Here is an 18,184-nt window from a genome sequence, read left to right on the forward strand (position 1 = left end):
CCTCGACATTGAGAAACACCCCAAGTCTTCAAATATTTCATCCAACTTTTATTATTTTGCATTGCTTTAAAACCAGGCATACCTTTTACTTTTAATTAACAGTTTCAACACTTAACTTACGTTTTCCAGTTTGACATATCAATGTTAGACCCTCGATGTTCATTTTGACCACATTTTGTTGGTGAATTGGCGAGGAAGTCTAAAGCAAGAAAGCACTGATGTTCGACAGGAGAATTCAACATTTTAATACACAGCAGAATGAACATGACTTTAGTGAAGGATCTGGAGCATTTCAAAAGTCTGGACACCACTTGTTAGTATCTTACACTACAGAAAAAAACAGCTGTACACACGACACAAACAAACATTGTTTTGTGTCCATAAAATCTTTATGGCAGTTCGAGTTTTGATTAGTGAAATGTACGAAAATACATTGTGAATTATTTCTACAGCAGCTCTCAGTCTTGAATATATGGAAGTTAGTTTGTGCGGATTACATAAAGATCAGATTAATAGTTATTTTAAGAAAATGTACCTGTGCAGAATCTCTCGAAGCAGAGAGGTTTATCTGCTACTTTGAAACTCCCTCTGGGGAACTTTGGGATTGTAGCCTTTGCAGACCATTTACATGCACACAAACATATCACACTGCAGGAAAGGGAGACGGAACAGTTTTCGCTGACAAACGTTAAGCAGATCTCCCTCGCAGATATTTAGAATAAAAATCATCACACATCACGTTGAGTCCTTAGTTTTTACGACCAGTTGATCGTCCAAATAAGCAAGACGGCCAACAGGAAATGCCCGTTGTAACTGTTGGTAGTTCCTAAGAAGAAAGAGACAAATAAATTCCCTTGATGCAGGATGTTTTAAAACTATTTAGAAAACATAACAATGCACTCGGATATTCAGGAAGGAAAGAACGTTTAAACCTCGTTAATAGGAACTCAATATAAAAGAACAATGGGGCTGTAAATATAGCTTTCAGGCATATGAACACATATGAAGCACTAATACACGTACCTTTGCCAGGGAGGACCTCCACTTCCACTGTGAAACGCGTCTGTCCCAGAACAGACTTTGCCGTAACTGTGTAATTCCCAGCATGCTCTCTGCTGGAGTTAGTAGGCAGGGCGACCACCTCTCCGTCTCTGACCCAGGTGACGGATGGCGAGGGGTTTCCTCTCGCCTCGCAGCTCAGGCTCTCCCCCTCCCTCACCCGCAGCTTAGTGGGACACATGAGCTGTGGACCGACTGGGAGAAACATGTCTGAGTTTTAGGTTCTGTGTGAGAGACATGCAAAATACCCACAACTGGCTAGAGAGAGACACAGATTGTTATTTTCATTCAATGTCTTGTGTCTCTTTGCAGTTGTATTGTCTCTCTTGTGATCACCGTTTGTCTCTAAGCAGTTGTTATTGGTCTCCGAGTAGTTTTGTGTCTCTTCATAGTTGTTTTGTGTATTTGTGAAGTTGTTTTAGGTCTCTGTAGTTGTTTTGTCTATAGTTTGTCTTTTGTGGTAGCTTTGTGTGTCCGTGGTCGCTTTGTGTGTCTGTGGTCGCTTTGTGTCTCTGTGATCGCTTTGTGTGTCTGTGGTCGCTTTGTGTGTCTGTGGTCGCCTTGTGTCTCTGTGGTCGCTTTGTGTCTCTGTGGTCGCTTTGTGTCTCTGTGGTCGCCTTGTGTCTCTGTGGTCGCTTTGTGTGTCTGTGGTCGCCTTGTGTCTCTGTGGTCGCCTTGTGTGTCTGTGGTCGCTTTGTGTCTCTGTGGTCGCCTTGTGTCTCTGTGGTCGCTTTGTGTCTCTGTGGTCGCTTGTGTGTCTGTGGTCGCTTTGTGTGCTCTGTGGTCGCTTTGTGTCTCTGTGGTCGCCTTGTGTCTCTGTGGTCGCTTTGTGTGTCTGTGGTCGCTTTGTGTCTCTGTGGTCGCTTTGTGTCTCTGTGGTCGCTTTGTGTGTCTGTGGTCGCTTTGTGTCTCTGTGGTCGCTTTGTGTCTCTGTGGTCGCTTTGTGTGTCTGTGGTCGCTTTGTGTGTCTGTGGTCGCTTTGTGTCTCTGTGGTCGCTTTGTGTCTCTGTGGTCGCTTTGTGTGTCTGTGGTCGCTTTGTGTCTCTGTGGTCGCTTTGTGTGTCTGTGGTCGCTTTGTGTGTCTGTGGTCGCTTTGTGTCTCTGTGGTCGCTTTGTGTGTCTGTGGTCGCTTTGTGTGTCTGTGGTCGCTTTGTGTCTCTGTGGTCGCTTTGTGTCTCTGTGGTCGCTTTGTGTCTCTGTGGTCGCTTTGTGTGTCTGTGGTCGCTTTGTGTCTCTGTGGTCGCTTTGTGTGTCTGTGGTCGCTTTGCGTGTCTGTGGTCGCTTTGTGTCTCTGTGGTCGCTTTGTGTGTCTGTGGTCGCTTTGTGTCTCTGTGGTCGCCTTGTGTCTCTGTGGTCGCTTTGTGTGTCTGTGGTCGCTTTGTGTGTCTGTGGTCGCCTTGTGTCTCTGTGGTCGCCTTGTGTCTCTGTGGTCGCCTTGTGTCTCTGTGGTCGCTTTGTGTGTCTGTGGTCGCTTTGTGTGTCTGTGGTCGCTTTGTGTGTCTGTGGTCGCTTTGTGTCTCTGTGGTCGCTTTGCGTGTCTGTGGTCGCTTTGTGTCTCTGTGGTCGCTTTGTGTGTCTGTGGTCGCTTTGTGTCTCTGTGGTCGCTTTGTGTGTCTGTGGTCGCTTTGTGTCTCTGTGGTCGCTTTGTGTGTCTGTGGTCGCTTTGTGTCTCTGTGGTCGCTTTGTGTGTCTGTGGTCGCTTTGTGTGTCTGTGGTCGCTTTGTGTCTCTGTGGTCGCTTTGTGTGTCTGGTCGCTTTGTGTCGCTTTGTGTGTCTGTGGTCGCTTTGTGTCTCTGTGGTCGCTTTGTGTGTCTGTGGTCGCTTTGTGTGTCTGTGGTCGCTTTGTGTCGCTTTGTGTGTCTGTGGTCGCTTTGTGTCTCTGTGGTCGCTTTGTGTGTCTGTGGTCGCTTTGTGTGTCTGTGGTCGCTTTGTGTGTCTGTGGTCGCTTTGTGTCTCTGTGGTCGCTTTGTGTCTCTGTGGTCGCTTTGTGTCTCTGTGGTCACTTTGTGTCTCTGTGGTCGCTTTGTGTGTCTGTGGTCGCTTTGTGTCTCTGTGGTCACTTTGTGTCTCTGTGGTCGCTTTGTGTGTCTGTGGTCGCTTTGTGTCTGTCGTGATCTCTTTGTCAATGTCATTACATTTGATTGTGGTTATTTTGTGTCTCTGTATTTTGTGTGTCTCTTGTGGTCACTTTTTCACTCTTTGGTCGGTTTGTCTCTTTAAATGTATTCTGGGTGTCTTTGTAGTTTTAGGTCACTTTGTGTCTGATTTATTTGCTTCTCTTTGTAGTCGTGTTGCCTGTCTTTGTGTCTTTTTGTGGGGTTCTTTGTGCCTCTGTAATGTTTTGTGTGTGTCTTTGTTTGTTTAGTTAGTAGTTTTTTCTCTTTGTAGTTATATTTCTTTTTGTGTCTCATTAGAGTTATTTTAGGTCTCTTTGCGTGGCCTTCATAGTCTTTTTGGAGTTGTTCAAGGTCTCTTTGTAGTTGTTTTGCAAACATATAGTTTGTCTTTCGTGGTCGCTTTGTATTTCTTTGTCGTCTGTAATATATCTTTTCCGATTTTTTTAATTGTTTTGGACTTTTTCTTGTGTTCTGTTATGGTGTTGCCCCTTGTGTAGTGTGTGTTGTGTCCCTTTTAGTTCTGTGTCTCTCTCTGAGTGAGATGTTGCCCGTGAGGTCTCTGACACTTTGGGTCCTTGGGCCTGTGATATTAAGCATGTTTACTAATCCTTATGGGTGAAGAGGAGTTTGAAAAGTTGTTCAGAGACCCATAAGAGACAACTTAATGATACACATGCATACAGGTTAAATCATACACCCTCAATGTGTTATAAAAGATGAGCAGTTTCACTCACAGAGGACAGCAGCAGTGAGTTTCTCTGACCCCACCACTGGAGGAGGCTGTGGTCCGTCAGCTCCCAGCTCCAGCTTGGCTTCACACCAGAACTGGACGCCATCATCTTCTTTAGTGGAGGTGATGTTCAAAGTGAAGACCTCGCTCACTGGTTTCTCATCTGTGTTGATGCTGCTCTGCGTGAGACCCAGTGCCGTCTGTCCTCTGTAGAAAGTCACTCTGAGGTTTCCCACAGGAGCAACCTTCTGTACTTCACACTGCAGAGTGAACTGCTGACCCTCAGACATCGGCCCGGTGTGATTTACGAAGCTGATGGACACATTCTCTGGAGGCTCTGAGGAGACAGAATAATGTAAACCTCACAGAAAAAGGAATGATGTCCTAACATGTAAGAAGGAGAAACGTATGAACTCACTGTAGACTGTCAGAGGAAGGTTTCGTTGGCACTGCCCTCCCTGGTCAGACATCGCATAACACACAGGCTCCATGCTCCATTCAGTCATCCTCTCCACTCTCCAGACCAGAAAACAACCAAACGTGAACTCAGGAGCTGCCTGTCGTGGCAAAGAATCCAACAAAACAAAGCTATTGATATAATGTTCAGATGAAGACTAAACAAGAGAATGCTTCCTGTGGCTGGTATAGCTTAAACCATGGTTTAAAGGTCACCTATTAGCAACATTCACTTTTTCATGTCTCTCATGTCTCACTTTTTGTCAGATTTTGACAAAAAGATTTTGAGATGTCATAATGTTGAAACAGAGGGGATTATGGGTAATGCTGCAATGATCTGTTTGGTGTTTGGAGCCAAACACTTCTTCTTTGTAACCAAATGTCTCTCAGAGGGGCGTGGGGAGGGGCTCCTTATTTTCATCTGAAGTAACAGACTGAAGTAATCAGCACTTTTGAAACAGGGCTGAAACAGAGGGGATTATGGGTAATGCTGCAATGATCTGTTTGGTGTTTCAGCCAATCAGAGACAAGTTCTGTATAAATCTGAGAGCTGTAATATATTGATGAAAAACAGTATAATAGGGGACCTTTAACATAGATAGGAGATAGATTCATTTCAATGTCAGCCGCTCACTGGCGCATGAAAACGGACATTTTGTGTCCGTTATGCATTAATGTATAATTTAGTTTTTAATGTGGTCTTATCTTCACCTAAGAACAATAATAATTCATTACAACTTTAGTCCAAGTTATCTCAGTGGGTCTCAAACGGTTTGGTCATCTATGTAAACAAATATTTCCATCTATTTAATATAGTTGTTCAAAATAAGTTAAATCATTCCAATGTCAGTAAAAAATCAAAAAACACAGTTTAAAAGGGGAGTGATTAGTAAAATATGCATAAATAAAAAGAAAGAATGCAGACTAGGTATAAAGATAGGAGAGAGGAGTATATCAATGATGTGTTATTGGTTGAGAGCATATTCTAATGGTTTTTGGAGTATTGAAATATATACAGTTCTGTTTCATACGAGTGTTGAGAGCTGTATCCATAAATCGCTTAATTTTGCTCTCAACGTGCACCAGATTGATGAATAGCTTACATTTAAAGACAGAAATCTCCTAATATATTTGTAGAAAGGCAGGAAATGGAATTAAATCGAGGGAAATGTTTCATTCCATATTTTGTGTGTGTCCCACTTCTCAAACCAAAGTTACACCCTTGCTTAGAGTACCCATACGTTCACATCCTTTTTCTTGCCACTGTATAAAACATGGATCATCCAGGGACGGGGGACCATATAAAATGCGCACTTGCAATTTCTTAAGCCTTCGATCTGCAAGCCTCGGCTCAGTCAAATAAATACAGAGGGAAAAAACCTAAATATTCAGCTTTTTACCATCTTTAGGGCCCAATGAATATCTTACCAGTGAGACGACCCAACCAACACCTGTAAACCCCGCCCTCGATAAAGAGCAGTTGGCTGTGACTGGATCTCCAAACCTGTGACGGGAAAGTGAATTGTTAATTTTTCACAGTAACATACCTCCCATACAGCAAAGCCAAGACAACACGGGGGATAGGTTCAAAGTAGGTGCTAGTCCTAGCCTTTTTCAAAGTGCTGAATGCCTGCTTCCGTGCACACATTGGACTAAAGTATAATTCTTTAAAAAAAAATTGAAATCACTTGTGAAATTAGCACAGATAATTGCTAGAGTAGGACATGGTTGGTATAAATGGACAAGGGAAAATATACTTTTGTACTATAAAATATCAGAAGATTGTTAAAAATCCATCCCAGTTTATCAAAGCTCAAGATGATGAATAACTCTGTATATCAATTTCATATGATAATACAGAGAAAAGCAAGAAATATTTTTGATTTAAAAGGTATCAAATAGCACGTTTAACTTGTAAAAGTACTTAAAGGTGGGGTGGGTAAGTTTCAGAAACCGGCTCGAGATCGCTAGAATTTGAAAATACACAACCGGAGAACAATGCGGATTCCGTCCTGGTCGTGGAACGATGGATCAGCTTTTTACTCTCGCAAGGATCCTGGAGGGGGCCTGGGAGTACGCTTATCCGGTCTACATGTGTTTTGTAGACTTGGAGAAGGCGTATGACCGGGTTCCCAGGGAGTTACTGTGGGAGGTGCTGCGGGAGTATGGGGTGAGGGGGTCTCTACTCAGGGCCATCCAATCTCTGTACTCCCAAAGCGAGAGCTGTGTCCGGGTCCTCGGCAGTAAGTCGGACCCATTTCCGGTGAGGGTTGGCCTCCGCCAGGGCTGCGCTTTGTCACCAATCCTGTTTGTAATATACATGGATCGGATTTCGAGGCGTAGTCGTGGGGGGGGGGGGTCTGCAGTTCGGTGGACTAAGGATTGCACCACTGCTTTTTGCAGATGATGTGGTTCTGATGGCTTCATCGGTCTGCGATCTTCAGCACTCACTGGATCGGTTCGCAACCGAGTGTGAAGCGGCTGGGATGAGGATCAGCACTTCCAAATCTGAGGCCATGGTTCTCAGCAGGAAACCGATGGACTGTCCACTCCAAGTAGGGAATGAGTCCTTACCCCAAGTGAAGGAGTTCAAGTATCTCGGGGTCTTGTTCTCGAGTGAGGGAACAATGGAGCGTGAGATGGGCCGGAGAATCGGAGCAGCGGGAGCGGTACTGCAGTCGCTTTACCGCACCGTTGTGACGAAAAGGGAGCTGAGTCAGAAGGCAAAGCTCTCTGTCTACCGGGCCATTTTCGTTCCTACCCTCACCTATGGTCATGAAGGATGGGTCATGACCGAAAGAACGAGATCGCGGATACAAGCGGCCGAGATGGGTTTCCTCCGCCGGGTGGCTGGTGTCTCCCTTAGAGATAAGGTGAGAAGTTCGGTCATCAGGGAGGGACTCGGAGTTGAGCCGCTCCTCCTTCGCGTCGAAAGAAGCCAGTTGAGGTGGTTCGGGCACCTAGTTAGGATGCCACCTGGGCGCCTCCCTAGGGAGGTGTTCCAGGCAAGTCCAGTTGGGAAGAGACCAAGGGGTAGACCTAGGACCAGGTGGAGGGATTATATCTCTTCGCTGGCCTGGGAGCCATCAACCAGTCAGAGCTGGTTGATGTCGCCAGGGAAAAGAAAGTTTGGGGCTCTCTGCTGGAACTGCTACCCCCGCGACCCGACCACGGATAAGCGGGAGAAGATGGATGGATGGATGGATGGACAACCGGAGAAAATCTGCCACTTCCTCACAGAGCCCCTCCTCCAACACACACGAACGCGCACATGACCAATGAGGGCACGAGATAAGTTTGTGCCCCGATGGAAGGCTGACAGGTAGGTAGGCCATCCAATCCAATTGGATGTACTTTTTACAGTATTTACGGCTTCTACAGATGACATTTTTTTATGGATTTTTTGTCAAAGCACTTAAGATATTCATTGCTATCGGGATGTTAAGAGCATTCCATGGAATATAACAAAAAGTGTATCTCGTGCCGGTTTCTGAAACTTACCTACCCCACCTTTAAGTTATTAATGGATTATTTGGCTATTAATTAAAACTCCATAGCTCTAAGGGTGAACACTTGGTCACTTACTTTAATGCTTTGGTGAGAATTGACATGTATGTTGCTTCAGATGTAATCCACATCTCCTAAGAGTGGTTTATAATAAATAAAAGGTAGACAGACCGGAACATTTGCTATTTGGAATTTAGCTGAAGACCCTTGAATCATAATTCTTTTAAAATTCATAAAAGGAAAACTTAGCAGACCAAATGTTAATTGAAGAAACCTTTAGTCACAGTAATCCCCGACATACCTGACCACCAGAGAGGAGGGGGTCAGCGTCAGCGGGCAGCCGACCTCTGAGACGCTGAGAGGAGAAGAGGGTGGAGACGGGAGGATCCTAGCTGAGGGAGAGGGAGGCGAGATCTGCAACGGAAGAGGTGGAGCAGGCGTGTAAACGGAGACGGGGGAGGAGGTAGCTGAGGGAAAGAGGGGTCAGGGAGGGAGAGGAAGAAAAACACAATCAGTTACTTCAATATGAAAAAATACAAATATTTCAAAGGCTCCCATAGTCATTTTCCATTATGAAAGATTTGGTAACGGGTAAAAGTACTTTCTCTCAAAGAATACTTCACTTTCTTTAAAGGTCTCATATTATACTGTTTTTCATCAATATATCATAGGTCTCAGATATATACGGAACATGTCTCTGATTGGCTGAAACACCAAACATGCAGCATTACCCATAATCCCCTCTGTTTCAGCCCTGTTTCCAAAGTGCTGATTCTCTGTCTGTTACTTTAGATGAAAACAAGGAGCCCCTCCCCACGCCCCTCTGAGAGACATTTGGTTACAAAGAACTCAATGGAGCTCTAGGAGGAGATTCAGGTGATAAGGGGGGGGGGGGGGGGGGGTTACCTTGTTGCTGATTGGCTAATGGTGACACAAGACAACACATCGTTATGACATCATAAAGTGGCCAAAATCTGATCAGCTCATTTTCAGACAGGTTTTTATAGAAATGGATCAAAAAGAGAGAGAATCTTTGTTCCTGAAACTTTCAGAGTCTGTTTCCACAGAGGGGACACATGTTGATGTAGAAGAGACATGAAGAAGAGGGGACACATGTTGATGTAGAAGAGACATGAAGAAGAGGGGACACATGTTGATGTAGAAGAGACATGAAGAAGAGAGGACACATGTTGATGTAGAAGAGACATGAAGAAGAGGGGACACATGTTGATGTAGAAGAGACATGAAGAAGAGGGGACACATGTTGATGTAGAAGAGACATGAAGAAGAAGGGACACATGTTGATGTAGAAGAGACATGAAGAAGAGGGACACATGTTGATGTAGAAGAGACATGAAGAAGAGAGGACACATGTTGATGTAGAAGAGACATGAAGAAGAGGGGACACATGTTGATGTAGAAGAGACATGAAGAAGAAGGGACACATGTTGATGTAGAAGAGACATGAAGAAGAGGGGACACATGTTGATGTAGAAGAGACATGAAGAAGAGGGGACACATGTTGATGAAGAAGAGACATGAAGAAGAGGGGACACATGTTGATGTAGAAGAGACATGAAGAAGAGGGGACACATGTTGATGAAGAAGAGACATGAAGAAGAGGGGACACATGTTGATGTAGAAGAGACATGAAGAAGAGGGGACACATGTTGATGTAGAAGAGACATGAAGAAGAGGGGACACATGTTGATGTAGAAGAGACATGAAGAAGAGGGGACACATGTTAATGTAGAAGAGACATGAAGAAGAGGGGACACATGTTGATGTAGAAGAGACATGAGAAGAGGGGACACATGTTGATGTAGAAGAGACATGGAGAAGATGGGACACATGTTGAGAGACATGAAGAAGAGGGGACACATGTTGATGTAGAAGAGACATGAAGAAGAGGGGGACACATTGTGATGAAGAAGAGGGGACACATGTTGATGTAGAAGAGACATGAAGAAGAGGGGGACACATGTTGATGAAGAAGAGGGGACACATGTTGATGTAGAGGAGACATGAAGAAGAGGGGACACATGTTGATGTAGAAGAGACATGAAGAAGGAGGGACACATGTTGATGAAGACGAGGGGGACACATGTTGATGTAGAAGAGACATGAAGAAGAGGGGACACATGTTGATGAAGAAGAGGGGACACATGTTGATGTAGAAGAGACATGAAGAAGAGGGGACACATGTTGATGTAGAAGAGACATGAAGAAGAGGGGACACATGTTGATGTAGAGGAGACATGAAGAAGAGAGGACACATGTTGATGGAGAAGAGACATGAAGAAGAGGGGACACATGTTGATGTAGAAGAGACATGAAGAAGTGGATTTTGCATAATAGGTGACCTTTAATGATGTGTTGTCTTCCCTTCAACTTTGCAATTTTGTCCTGGTTTTACTGCTCATATATAATCATTAAGAAATCCTCCTCCAAGTCTGCGATACACCTTTTAAAGCCGCCATTATTCCGACTTATTGCCCCATGTGTAACTCTTCTTATTGGCGTTATGGTAAATAAATGTCATGTATCCTTATACCTTATTCTTGATTCATAAAAAGGCTAAAATGTTGACTATATTCGATACCAGAATAACTTTTCTTAAAGGGGCCCTCTCCTTCTTATTGTCAAGTTCATATATAAAGAACGAAATCTGAAACGTGTTATTTTTGAAGCAAATAGATGAAACAACCTCCCGACAGACAACATTTAGGGTCTACTTGGAAGGTTAATCAAGTTGAATCACAAATGGAAAGTCTTAACGTGTTTTTCTTTTGTATATCTTCATATCTTTATATTGTTGTATTTATGAGTCATTTCCCTTTCCTTACATAATACACTCATGGGTCAATTGAATGTTGCCATCTCGTGAAATAATACTGTTTCTAGCTGATCTATTGTGAACCATTGTTTTGTAGCACTGAAAACACCCAGTGTGTTCCTCTGAGGAAGGAAGGACACCCTGCCCAAGTGAAAGAAGTCGCTCCTCTTTCTATGACCATTGTTCCCTGAACCCTGACTTTGTTCTGACGCCTATCAGATGATCTCACTCACAGTAGCTCTCCGGGGTGTGTGTGTGTGTGTGTGGGTGGGTGGGTGGGTGTGTTGGCATACCGGCTGTCAAAATTAATAGCTCTGTTTCCCACATGCCAGTCAGCAAAATGAGTGAATGATGTCCATACTGACCGTGGCAAAACAGTGTTTCTGTCTTTTGTAAAATCAGGAATCAAACTCCAGCCTTCAATATATAATCAGAAGTACTTATATTCTTTTATCTGATTACAAGAAGACGTTTCCTGTATTTGGTACGTGAAATTCTGCGCACAATGTTCAGAGCTGCCGGTGTTTTCAGAGGCAAGATTTTTCTTATTTTCCATTGAGTATATTACTTTATGTTAAGTTAAGTAGATATATGTCAAAATTGTACACAATTCAAACTATACTTTCTGTGATTTACAAGTAGTCAGTGATGGTAATACTCATATCCTTACTGAGGTTAAAATAAAAGATAAACATTCAAAATGTAATTAAAGTATGTTAATATTAGCAACAAATTATACTTGATGTATTAAACACTAATGTTGTCGAAGTGCAGATTTTGGGTTCTACAATTCAACCAACAATTGACTGTCGTGCCATCAACTTTTATTCAACTTTATGAGGTGTGGAGAAATGTCCTTATTAGCAATACATTAAATTATATATTTTGTTAGATTTACATACTACATACATAAGAAACAACAAGCTGAATGTACTAACAATTTTGATTGCACTGCAACTGCAGGAGTTCAAGTATAAAGTAGCATAAAATGGACACATTAAGTATAAATACATCAAAATCATACTTAAGTAAAGTAAATGTATACTCACTTATTTTGCCCAACTACTAATGTTTTCTTCACTGTTTTAAATGATATCACAGTGATGATGATTTCCCCTTAGTTATCCTATACCTGTAGTTCCAAACATGGGGTTTCTACCAAATCTAAGTGACTCAAGATGAATTCAAATAAAAGATATTATTGCTCCCCAAAACACTGGAGTGTTACCTCTTTAAATCTGTAAACAAGTTTGAAAATCACACAACGTGAGAAGGGACAACCCCTCTTAGGTTCAGCTGCTCTCACATTCACAACCTGTGACGAAGTACACCCACAGCAGAATTCACTGTCAGAGCTCACAAGCCCAAAATAACTTTTCTGTTTCAAATGCACCGTCTGTATCACTTGTTCTACACTGACTGTTTCCACATGGAGCCAACTTTCTCACCCCATATCCTCTCACCATGCCTGCATGCATCCAGCTGTCATTCCACCCACCTGAGATGAACAAGCAACACAGCAGAAGTGTGATTGGCCGTCCAGACGCACACATCCTTAGTCTGCAGATACTACGTCTCAAACACCGGGACTGGCTGTGTGAAGCTGGCAGAAACACAGAGTAACTTCTGAGGAGAAACACGGAGTACCTCAGGTATTTATGGGAGGGAGGGTGGGTGTGTATTCGTGTTTTTGTAGCGTTTGTCTGAAGCTGATGATGGGGCGATTCCTTCACGTTGGCCCCTGATACCAGCCATGGGCGTTCGCTGTTAGTAAATCAAGAGAGGAAGGAAGGGAGGGTCAAGAATAATGCTGTGTGTGTGTGTGTGTGTGTGTGTGTGTGTGTGTGTGTGTGTGTGTGTGTGTGTGTGTGTGTGTGTGTGTGTGTGTGTGTGTGTGTGTGTGTGTGTGTGTGTGTGTGTGTGTGTGTGTGCGTGCATGCGTGCGTGCGTGCGTGTGTGTGTGTGTGTGTGTGTGTGTGTGTGTGTGTGTGTGTGTGTGTGTGTGTGTGTGTGTGTGTGTGTGTGTGCGTGCACGCATTGGTGTTGTAACAGACAATTATTTTGTTTCTTTCTGTTGAACTGAGGACTTCTTCCCTGAGTTGAGTTAAAGCCTTGCAATTTATTTTATTTCATATATCTTCTAAAAGGCTGCTCATATATAAACATTTGAAAAGGTGGAATCAGTATCCTCATGTCCTTTACTTCAGTACTGGTAGAAACACTCCATTACAAGTTAAAGTCCTAGTTTCAATATGATACTTAAGTAAAAGTACAGAAGACTTGACAGCTAAATGTATTTGAAGTATTTAAAGTAAAAGTACTTTTCATTCAGAATGGCTCCATTGAAAAATGTTTCTACAATATTTAAATCTTTCTTTTGATCATAGGGAAAGGGACATTTTGATCTTTGATTTTCATTGTCAAAAAATAAACGTTTCCCCCTCATTTTACAGTGAGTTAATGACTTTACGTAAAGTGAAATACCAAAGTAAAGTATAAGTATTAAACAAATGTCACTTAAAGGTGGGGTAGGAAACCGGCTCGAGATACACTTTTTGTTATATTCCATGGAATGCTCTCAACATCCCGATAGCAATGAATAAATGAAATGCTTTGACAATAAATACAAATATTTCATCTGTTGAAGCCGTAGCGCTGTAAAAAGCACGACCAATCATCTGAGCCGGCCCGGCTAAAGTAACTGGATGGCCTACCTGCCTGTCAGCCTTCCATCTGTGCACAAACTTATCTCGTGCCCTCATTGGTCATGTGCGCGTTCGTGTGTGTTGGAGGAGGGGCTCTGTAAGGAAGTGGCAGTTTTTTTCCGGTTGTGTATTTTCAAATTCTAGCGTACTGGTTTCTCCAAAATGACCTACCCCACCTTTAAGTAAAGTATTTTTTTACTTTTCAGGAGTTGCTTAAACTTCCGGTAACTGCTAGAATCCACTTCAAGACACTGGTGCTTGCGTACCATGCTGCGAATGGATCTGGCCCCTCCTACATCCAGGACATGGTTAAACCGTACACCCCAGCGCGTGCTCTACGCTCTGCATCAGCCAAACGGCTCGCTGCACCCTCGCTGCGACGGGGACCCAAGTTCCCATCAGCAGAAACACGTGGGTTTGCTATCCTGGCTCCAAAATGGTGGAATGAGCTCCCATTGACATCAGGACAGCAGAAAGCTTACACACCTTCCGGACTGAAAACTCATCTCTTTCGACGCCACTTCGAGCGATAGAATTACTAACAGAGAACTACTAACAGAGCACTTATATACTAATTGTAGGTGCCATAATGCTACTTAGCCCAAGTTCATTATTTGTAATATTATTATTTGTTTACGTCACTTATTTGTTTGTTGAGCACTTCCGGTAATTGTCACATGAGTGTGGTTTGTCTATTTAAGTCACCTGTTTCATGTCGAGTGCGGATGACAGAGGGTGAGCTTGTGCTGTCATTTTTTCTGTTGACCGTTTTGTCCATAGTTACTATGTTATGATTTTGTTTATTAAATATCCCAAAAACTATCTTGCTTCACGATGGACTTTCTCTTCGAAAACGCGTCACAGTTTTTAGCCAAGTTTAGCCTCTTGGCGACTCAAACGTAACTGGGGATTGAGCCGCCACACTAATAAAGGACTGGCTTATCTAAAGCCAGTTGAGTAGCACTTGAAATGTTTTGGCTCTATGAAACCTGATGTACTTATATGATTCTGGTTTCTTCAAGTTTGTATCTTCTTGGTCGAATGCGCTTATTGTAAGTCGCTTTGGATAAAAGCGTCAGCTAAATGCAATGCAATATAATAAACCCAGTTACTGTAAACCCACGCTACCTGCCAGAAATCAACCCCCAGACATACAAACAACTACCAGCATCTGATGCTTTACTCCATGGAGATAAGACAGACTATTGGACATCATCAGGTGGACACAAACACACCTTAAAATGCTATTTGGTTACAAGTCTTCTGGAAGTGTTGTTGAGCTGTATAAGATGATGTCAGTTGGGAAGTTTCTGCACTTGTTTTTATGAACGGGCAATACATGATTTCAGCCTGTTAAATATGAACCTTGTTCTCAGTGTGTTCGTGCTCTGTATTCGACTCACACCCATTCTCACTGTTATTGCTTTCGGTAATCTCCCGTCAGACATAAGGAAGTGTGGAGTATAAAGTCTGGTCTGGCTTCAGGTGCGCTTCAATTTCTGTTTCTTGTTGAGGGTTTGACGAGACATTTTGGATATTTGAGCTTCAAAGAACTGACTTCAGGTAGGTGATCTTGTCTTTTATTTGTTGGTTGAATAACTTTAAACAGCTGGACTTCTGTAGGATATTGGGTCTATCTACATGCCGCCATGTACTGTATCTGATCTTTTAAAGCTTTCACTTTTTAACCGACCTTAAACGAATGAATAAATTATTTTCAAAATAAAAAATTCAATATCAACAATTCTATCCCCCGCGTCCAACGACCACTACACCACTGTACACACACACACACACACACACACACACACACACACACACACACACACACACACACACACACACACACACACACACACACACGTGCACACAACACGATGCACTTCCAAGCTTTTGCTGCTACGCACTAATACAGAGAAACAGAACAATAGATTGCACCATACAAATCAACATTATAGTCAACTATAATGAAATAAATTACCGAACACGTATTTCACGTAGCCTTAATGCAATATAGCAATCCTGTGTTTTGATACTATCCCGCCATTTATTTGTTGCTTATTACATCTGGCATTTCTTATTTCTATTTCCAGAATCAAATACCTAATTGCACAGGTATTTACAGATTTATTACAGAAGTTGAAAATCGGAAAATCTCCGCTGGTCCCTCCGCTCCCAAGGCCCCAATTACCCCAAATGTAGGGGGTCATTTTGCTGGTATCAACAATGGTACAGGCATACTGGAGTTACTTCTGGTGGTAATGGTAATGTCAGCAGAGATGTTGGCCGAAATGTTGGCACTGACGGTAATGTTGGCAGGAAAGTTGGAGGTAATAGCAATGTGACTATCAGTGGTAATGTTGGCAGTAATATTGGCAGCAATGTTGGCAGCAATGTGGGCGGAGATGCTGGCGATAGGTTTGACAGTCATTTCATTTCATTTCAAACCTTTATTTATACAGATAAAATCCCATTGAGATCATTGATCTCTTTTTCAAGGGAGACCTGCTCAAGTAGTTCCACATGAAACATAAAAACATAAATAGAACAACAAAAGGACATCATACAGCATCATTTACATAATTATCCACATTCATATACATCAGATCCCCATAGTCCAGCACAGGTCAAAAGGTCACAGAGCCTTTTCCTGGCCTCAAGCGAGAAACAGGACTTGTTCCTGTAGAAGAAACCTAGCCTAACCCTCAGCTTTTTAAGCAGGTTAGTGACCTGAAGTTTAAAAGAGAGACAATCATCAAGCCAGATACCAAGGTATTTGTAACAGGCAACCACTTCAATTTTTATTCCTTGCGTAGTTACAATAACTAAAACAGGCTCTGGTGTCTTTTTAGCTTTAGAAAAGAGCATTACCTTGGTTTTCTCAACATTTAAAAGAAGCTTTAGTTCAGAGAGCTGAGTCTGAATAATGTTAAAAACAGCCTGTAATTTAACAACAGCCTCTTTAATGGAGGGACCTGCACAGACCATCACGGTATCATCCGCATACAAATGTAAAGTAGCTTCATCCACATTTTCACCTAAACTGTTGATGGAGATGGAGAATAAAAGTGGAACCTTGGGGAACACCATTTGCAAAGTTCAACCACTCAGAAGACAGCCCATCAAAATGAACACATTGGGACCTTTCAGAGAGGTAGTTTACAAACCACCCCACTGCAAGGCTGGATATGCCTATACTGGCTAGCCTCTGCTTTAAAATGAGATGATCGACGGTGTCAAACGCTTTGGAAAGGTCAATAAACAGAGCTGCACAACTCTGCTTATTATCTCAAATACTCGCCACATCAGTCACCACTTTCATTGTGGAAGTGATGGTGCTGTGTTGCTTTCTGAAGCCTGACTGATGTTTAGACAGGATGTCATTTGTACATAAAAACTCCTTTACCTGTTCACTTACTAGGCGTTCAAGAACCTTAGCCAGAACTCACAACTTTGGCCTATAGTTATTTAATAAGGTGGCCTCCCCTCCTTTTAGCAAAGGCAGGACATACACTGACTTCCACAATTTTGGAATTGTGTTAGTGCTGAGGGAGAGGTTAAAAAGGACAGTATTTTTGACCGTATTTTTGGCGATGAAGTTGGCAGTAATAGTAATGTGACTATCAGTGGTAATGCTGACAGTACTATTGGCAGTAATGTTCGCAGCAATGTAATCATGAATTCTGACGGTGGTAAAGTTGGGGGAAATAGAAATATGATCATCATTGGCAACAAGGGCAGCATTGTCGGCAGTAATGTTGGAAGTAATGTTGGCAGTGGTTTTGCTGGCGGTATTGTTGGTGGTAATAGTCGTATAATTATCCTTGGAAATTCTGGCAGTACTGTTGGGAGTAATGTGGGCAGCAATGTCGGCCCCAAATGTTGGCAGTAGTGTCAGAAAAATGTTTGGTGCCATTGTTGGCAGTAATAGTAGTAATAGATAATCATTGGTAATGTTGATAACCACATTACTAACAATCAACTATTACTACTTTTACTAGGAGGGCACTCTGTAAATACTTAAAGATACTGTTCTCATTAACTGATAAAGTAATTTATTTGTCATCCATTGTTGTTTTTTATTAAATTAAGAGAGATATCATACTGACCATGATATATAAATGATGATTGAGCGATGTCGGCAGTAATACTGTCAGTAAAGTGGTACAGAAACAATTCCCAAATCCCGGTTCCCTTGATATCATTTTAATCATGACATAACACTATTTGATTTAAGGTACCGCCAAACAAGCCTCGCCTCGAAGGCACTCAACTTGCTTTTTAAGGCATGATCAAATGACCAATTGGCAACTTTAATAACTTGAGTCACAATCCATGGTATGTGGTATGTCCCATGTTAGTCACTTTTTACTGTCTCCTGGAAACAGTCTGCGTTGTCATCAATTCAGGGAATTGAAAAATAATGTATTGTCATTGAGCAACACAGGGTTGCATATTGCTATGGCAGCGTTTCTGCGTTAGTATGTTTTCTTTAGCTTTAGTGCATTGAGCTCTCAGAACTGCAGAATAATTGTTTTATCCCTTGATGTAAATGTAACCCAAATGTCCCGTAGCCTCTCTGAACACCATGGGACTCTGCGTTGTGTTTGTTATTGGTGATGGGATGTTATGCAGAGGGGTGGAAAACAGGACACAGCAGATCGGATTGCGGTGGAGACGCTGAGTAGCGATTGATTCTTCACAATGGCAGCTCTTCTGACACACCTTTTGCGGAGTGAATACAAACATTAGCGCATTAGCTACATGCTAACCA

At 42.6% G+C, this 18,184-nt stretch overlaps 1 protein-coding gene and 1 long non-coding RNA gene across 2 annotated transcripts; one reads left to right on the top strand and one right to left on the bottom strand.

Annotated features, from left to right (window-relative positions):
• Nucleotides 1-221: 221 nt before the first annotated feature.
• LOC117453969 (intercellular adhesion molecule 1-like) lies at nt 222-12,351 on the bottom strand. The gene is made up of 7 exons (XM_034093016.1): nt 12,204-12,351; nt 8,171-8,336; nt 5,791-5,866; nt 4,325-4,463; nt 3,911-4,243; nt 1,024-1,254; nt 222-826 (listed from the first exon to the last, which is right to left on the bottom strand). Exons 1-7 carry the CDS (start codon nt 12,256-12,258, stop codon nt 756-758), a joined length of 1,071 nt encoding a protein of 356 aa, XP_033948907.1. The 5' UTR covers nt 12,259-12,351; the 3' UTR covers nt 222-755.
• On the top strand, nt 12,275-14,232 carry LOC139434819 (uncharacterized). Its single transcript, XR_011644116.1, has 2 exons — nt 12,275-12,357; nt 13,617-14,232. It is a non-coding gene; the product is annotated as an uncharacterized lncRNA (long non-coding RNA).
• Nucleotides 14,233-18,184: the final 3,952 nt, after the last annotated feature.

The sequence above is a fragment of the Pseudochaenichthys georgianus genome, chromosome 1, assembly GCF_902827115.2.
Source record: "Pseudochaenichthys georgianus chromosome 1, fPseGeo1.2, whole genome shotgun sequence".
NCBI lineage: Eukaryota > Metazoa > Chordata > Actinopteri > Perciformes > Channichthyidae > Pseudochaenichthys > Pseudochaenichthys georgianus.

What these genes read in the sequence shown, in the direction of transcription:
- LOC117453969 (XM_034093016.1), bottom strand. Translation starts at nt 12,258, where the DNA reads ATGTGTGCGTCTGGACGGCCAATCACACTTCTGCTGTGTTGCTTGTTC. An exon ending in CCCTCCTCTCTGGTGGTCAG is followed by an intron (nt 5,867 to 8,170) that starts GTATGTCGGGGA and finishes TTCCCGTCACAG; the next exon opens with GTTTGGAGATCCAGTCACAG. An exon ending in CCTTCCTCTGACAGTCTACA is followed by an intron (nt 4,244 to 4,324) that starts GTGAGTTCATAC and finishes CTGTCTCCTCAG; the next exon opens with AGCCTCCAGAGAATGTGTCC.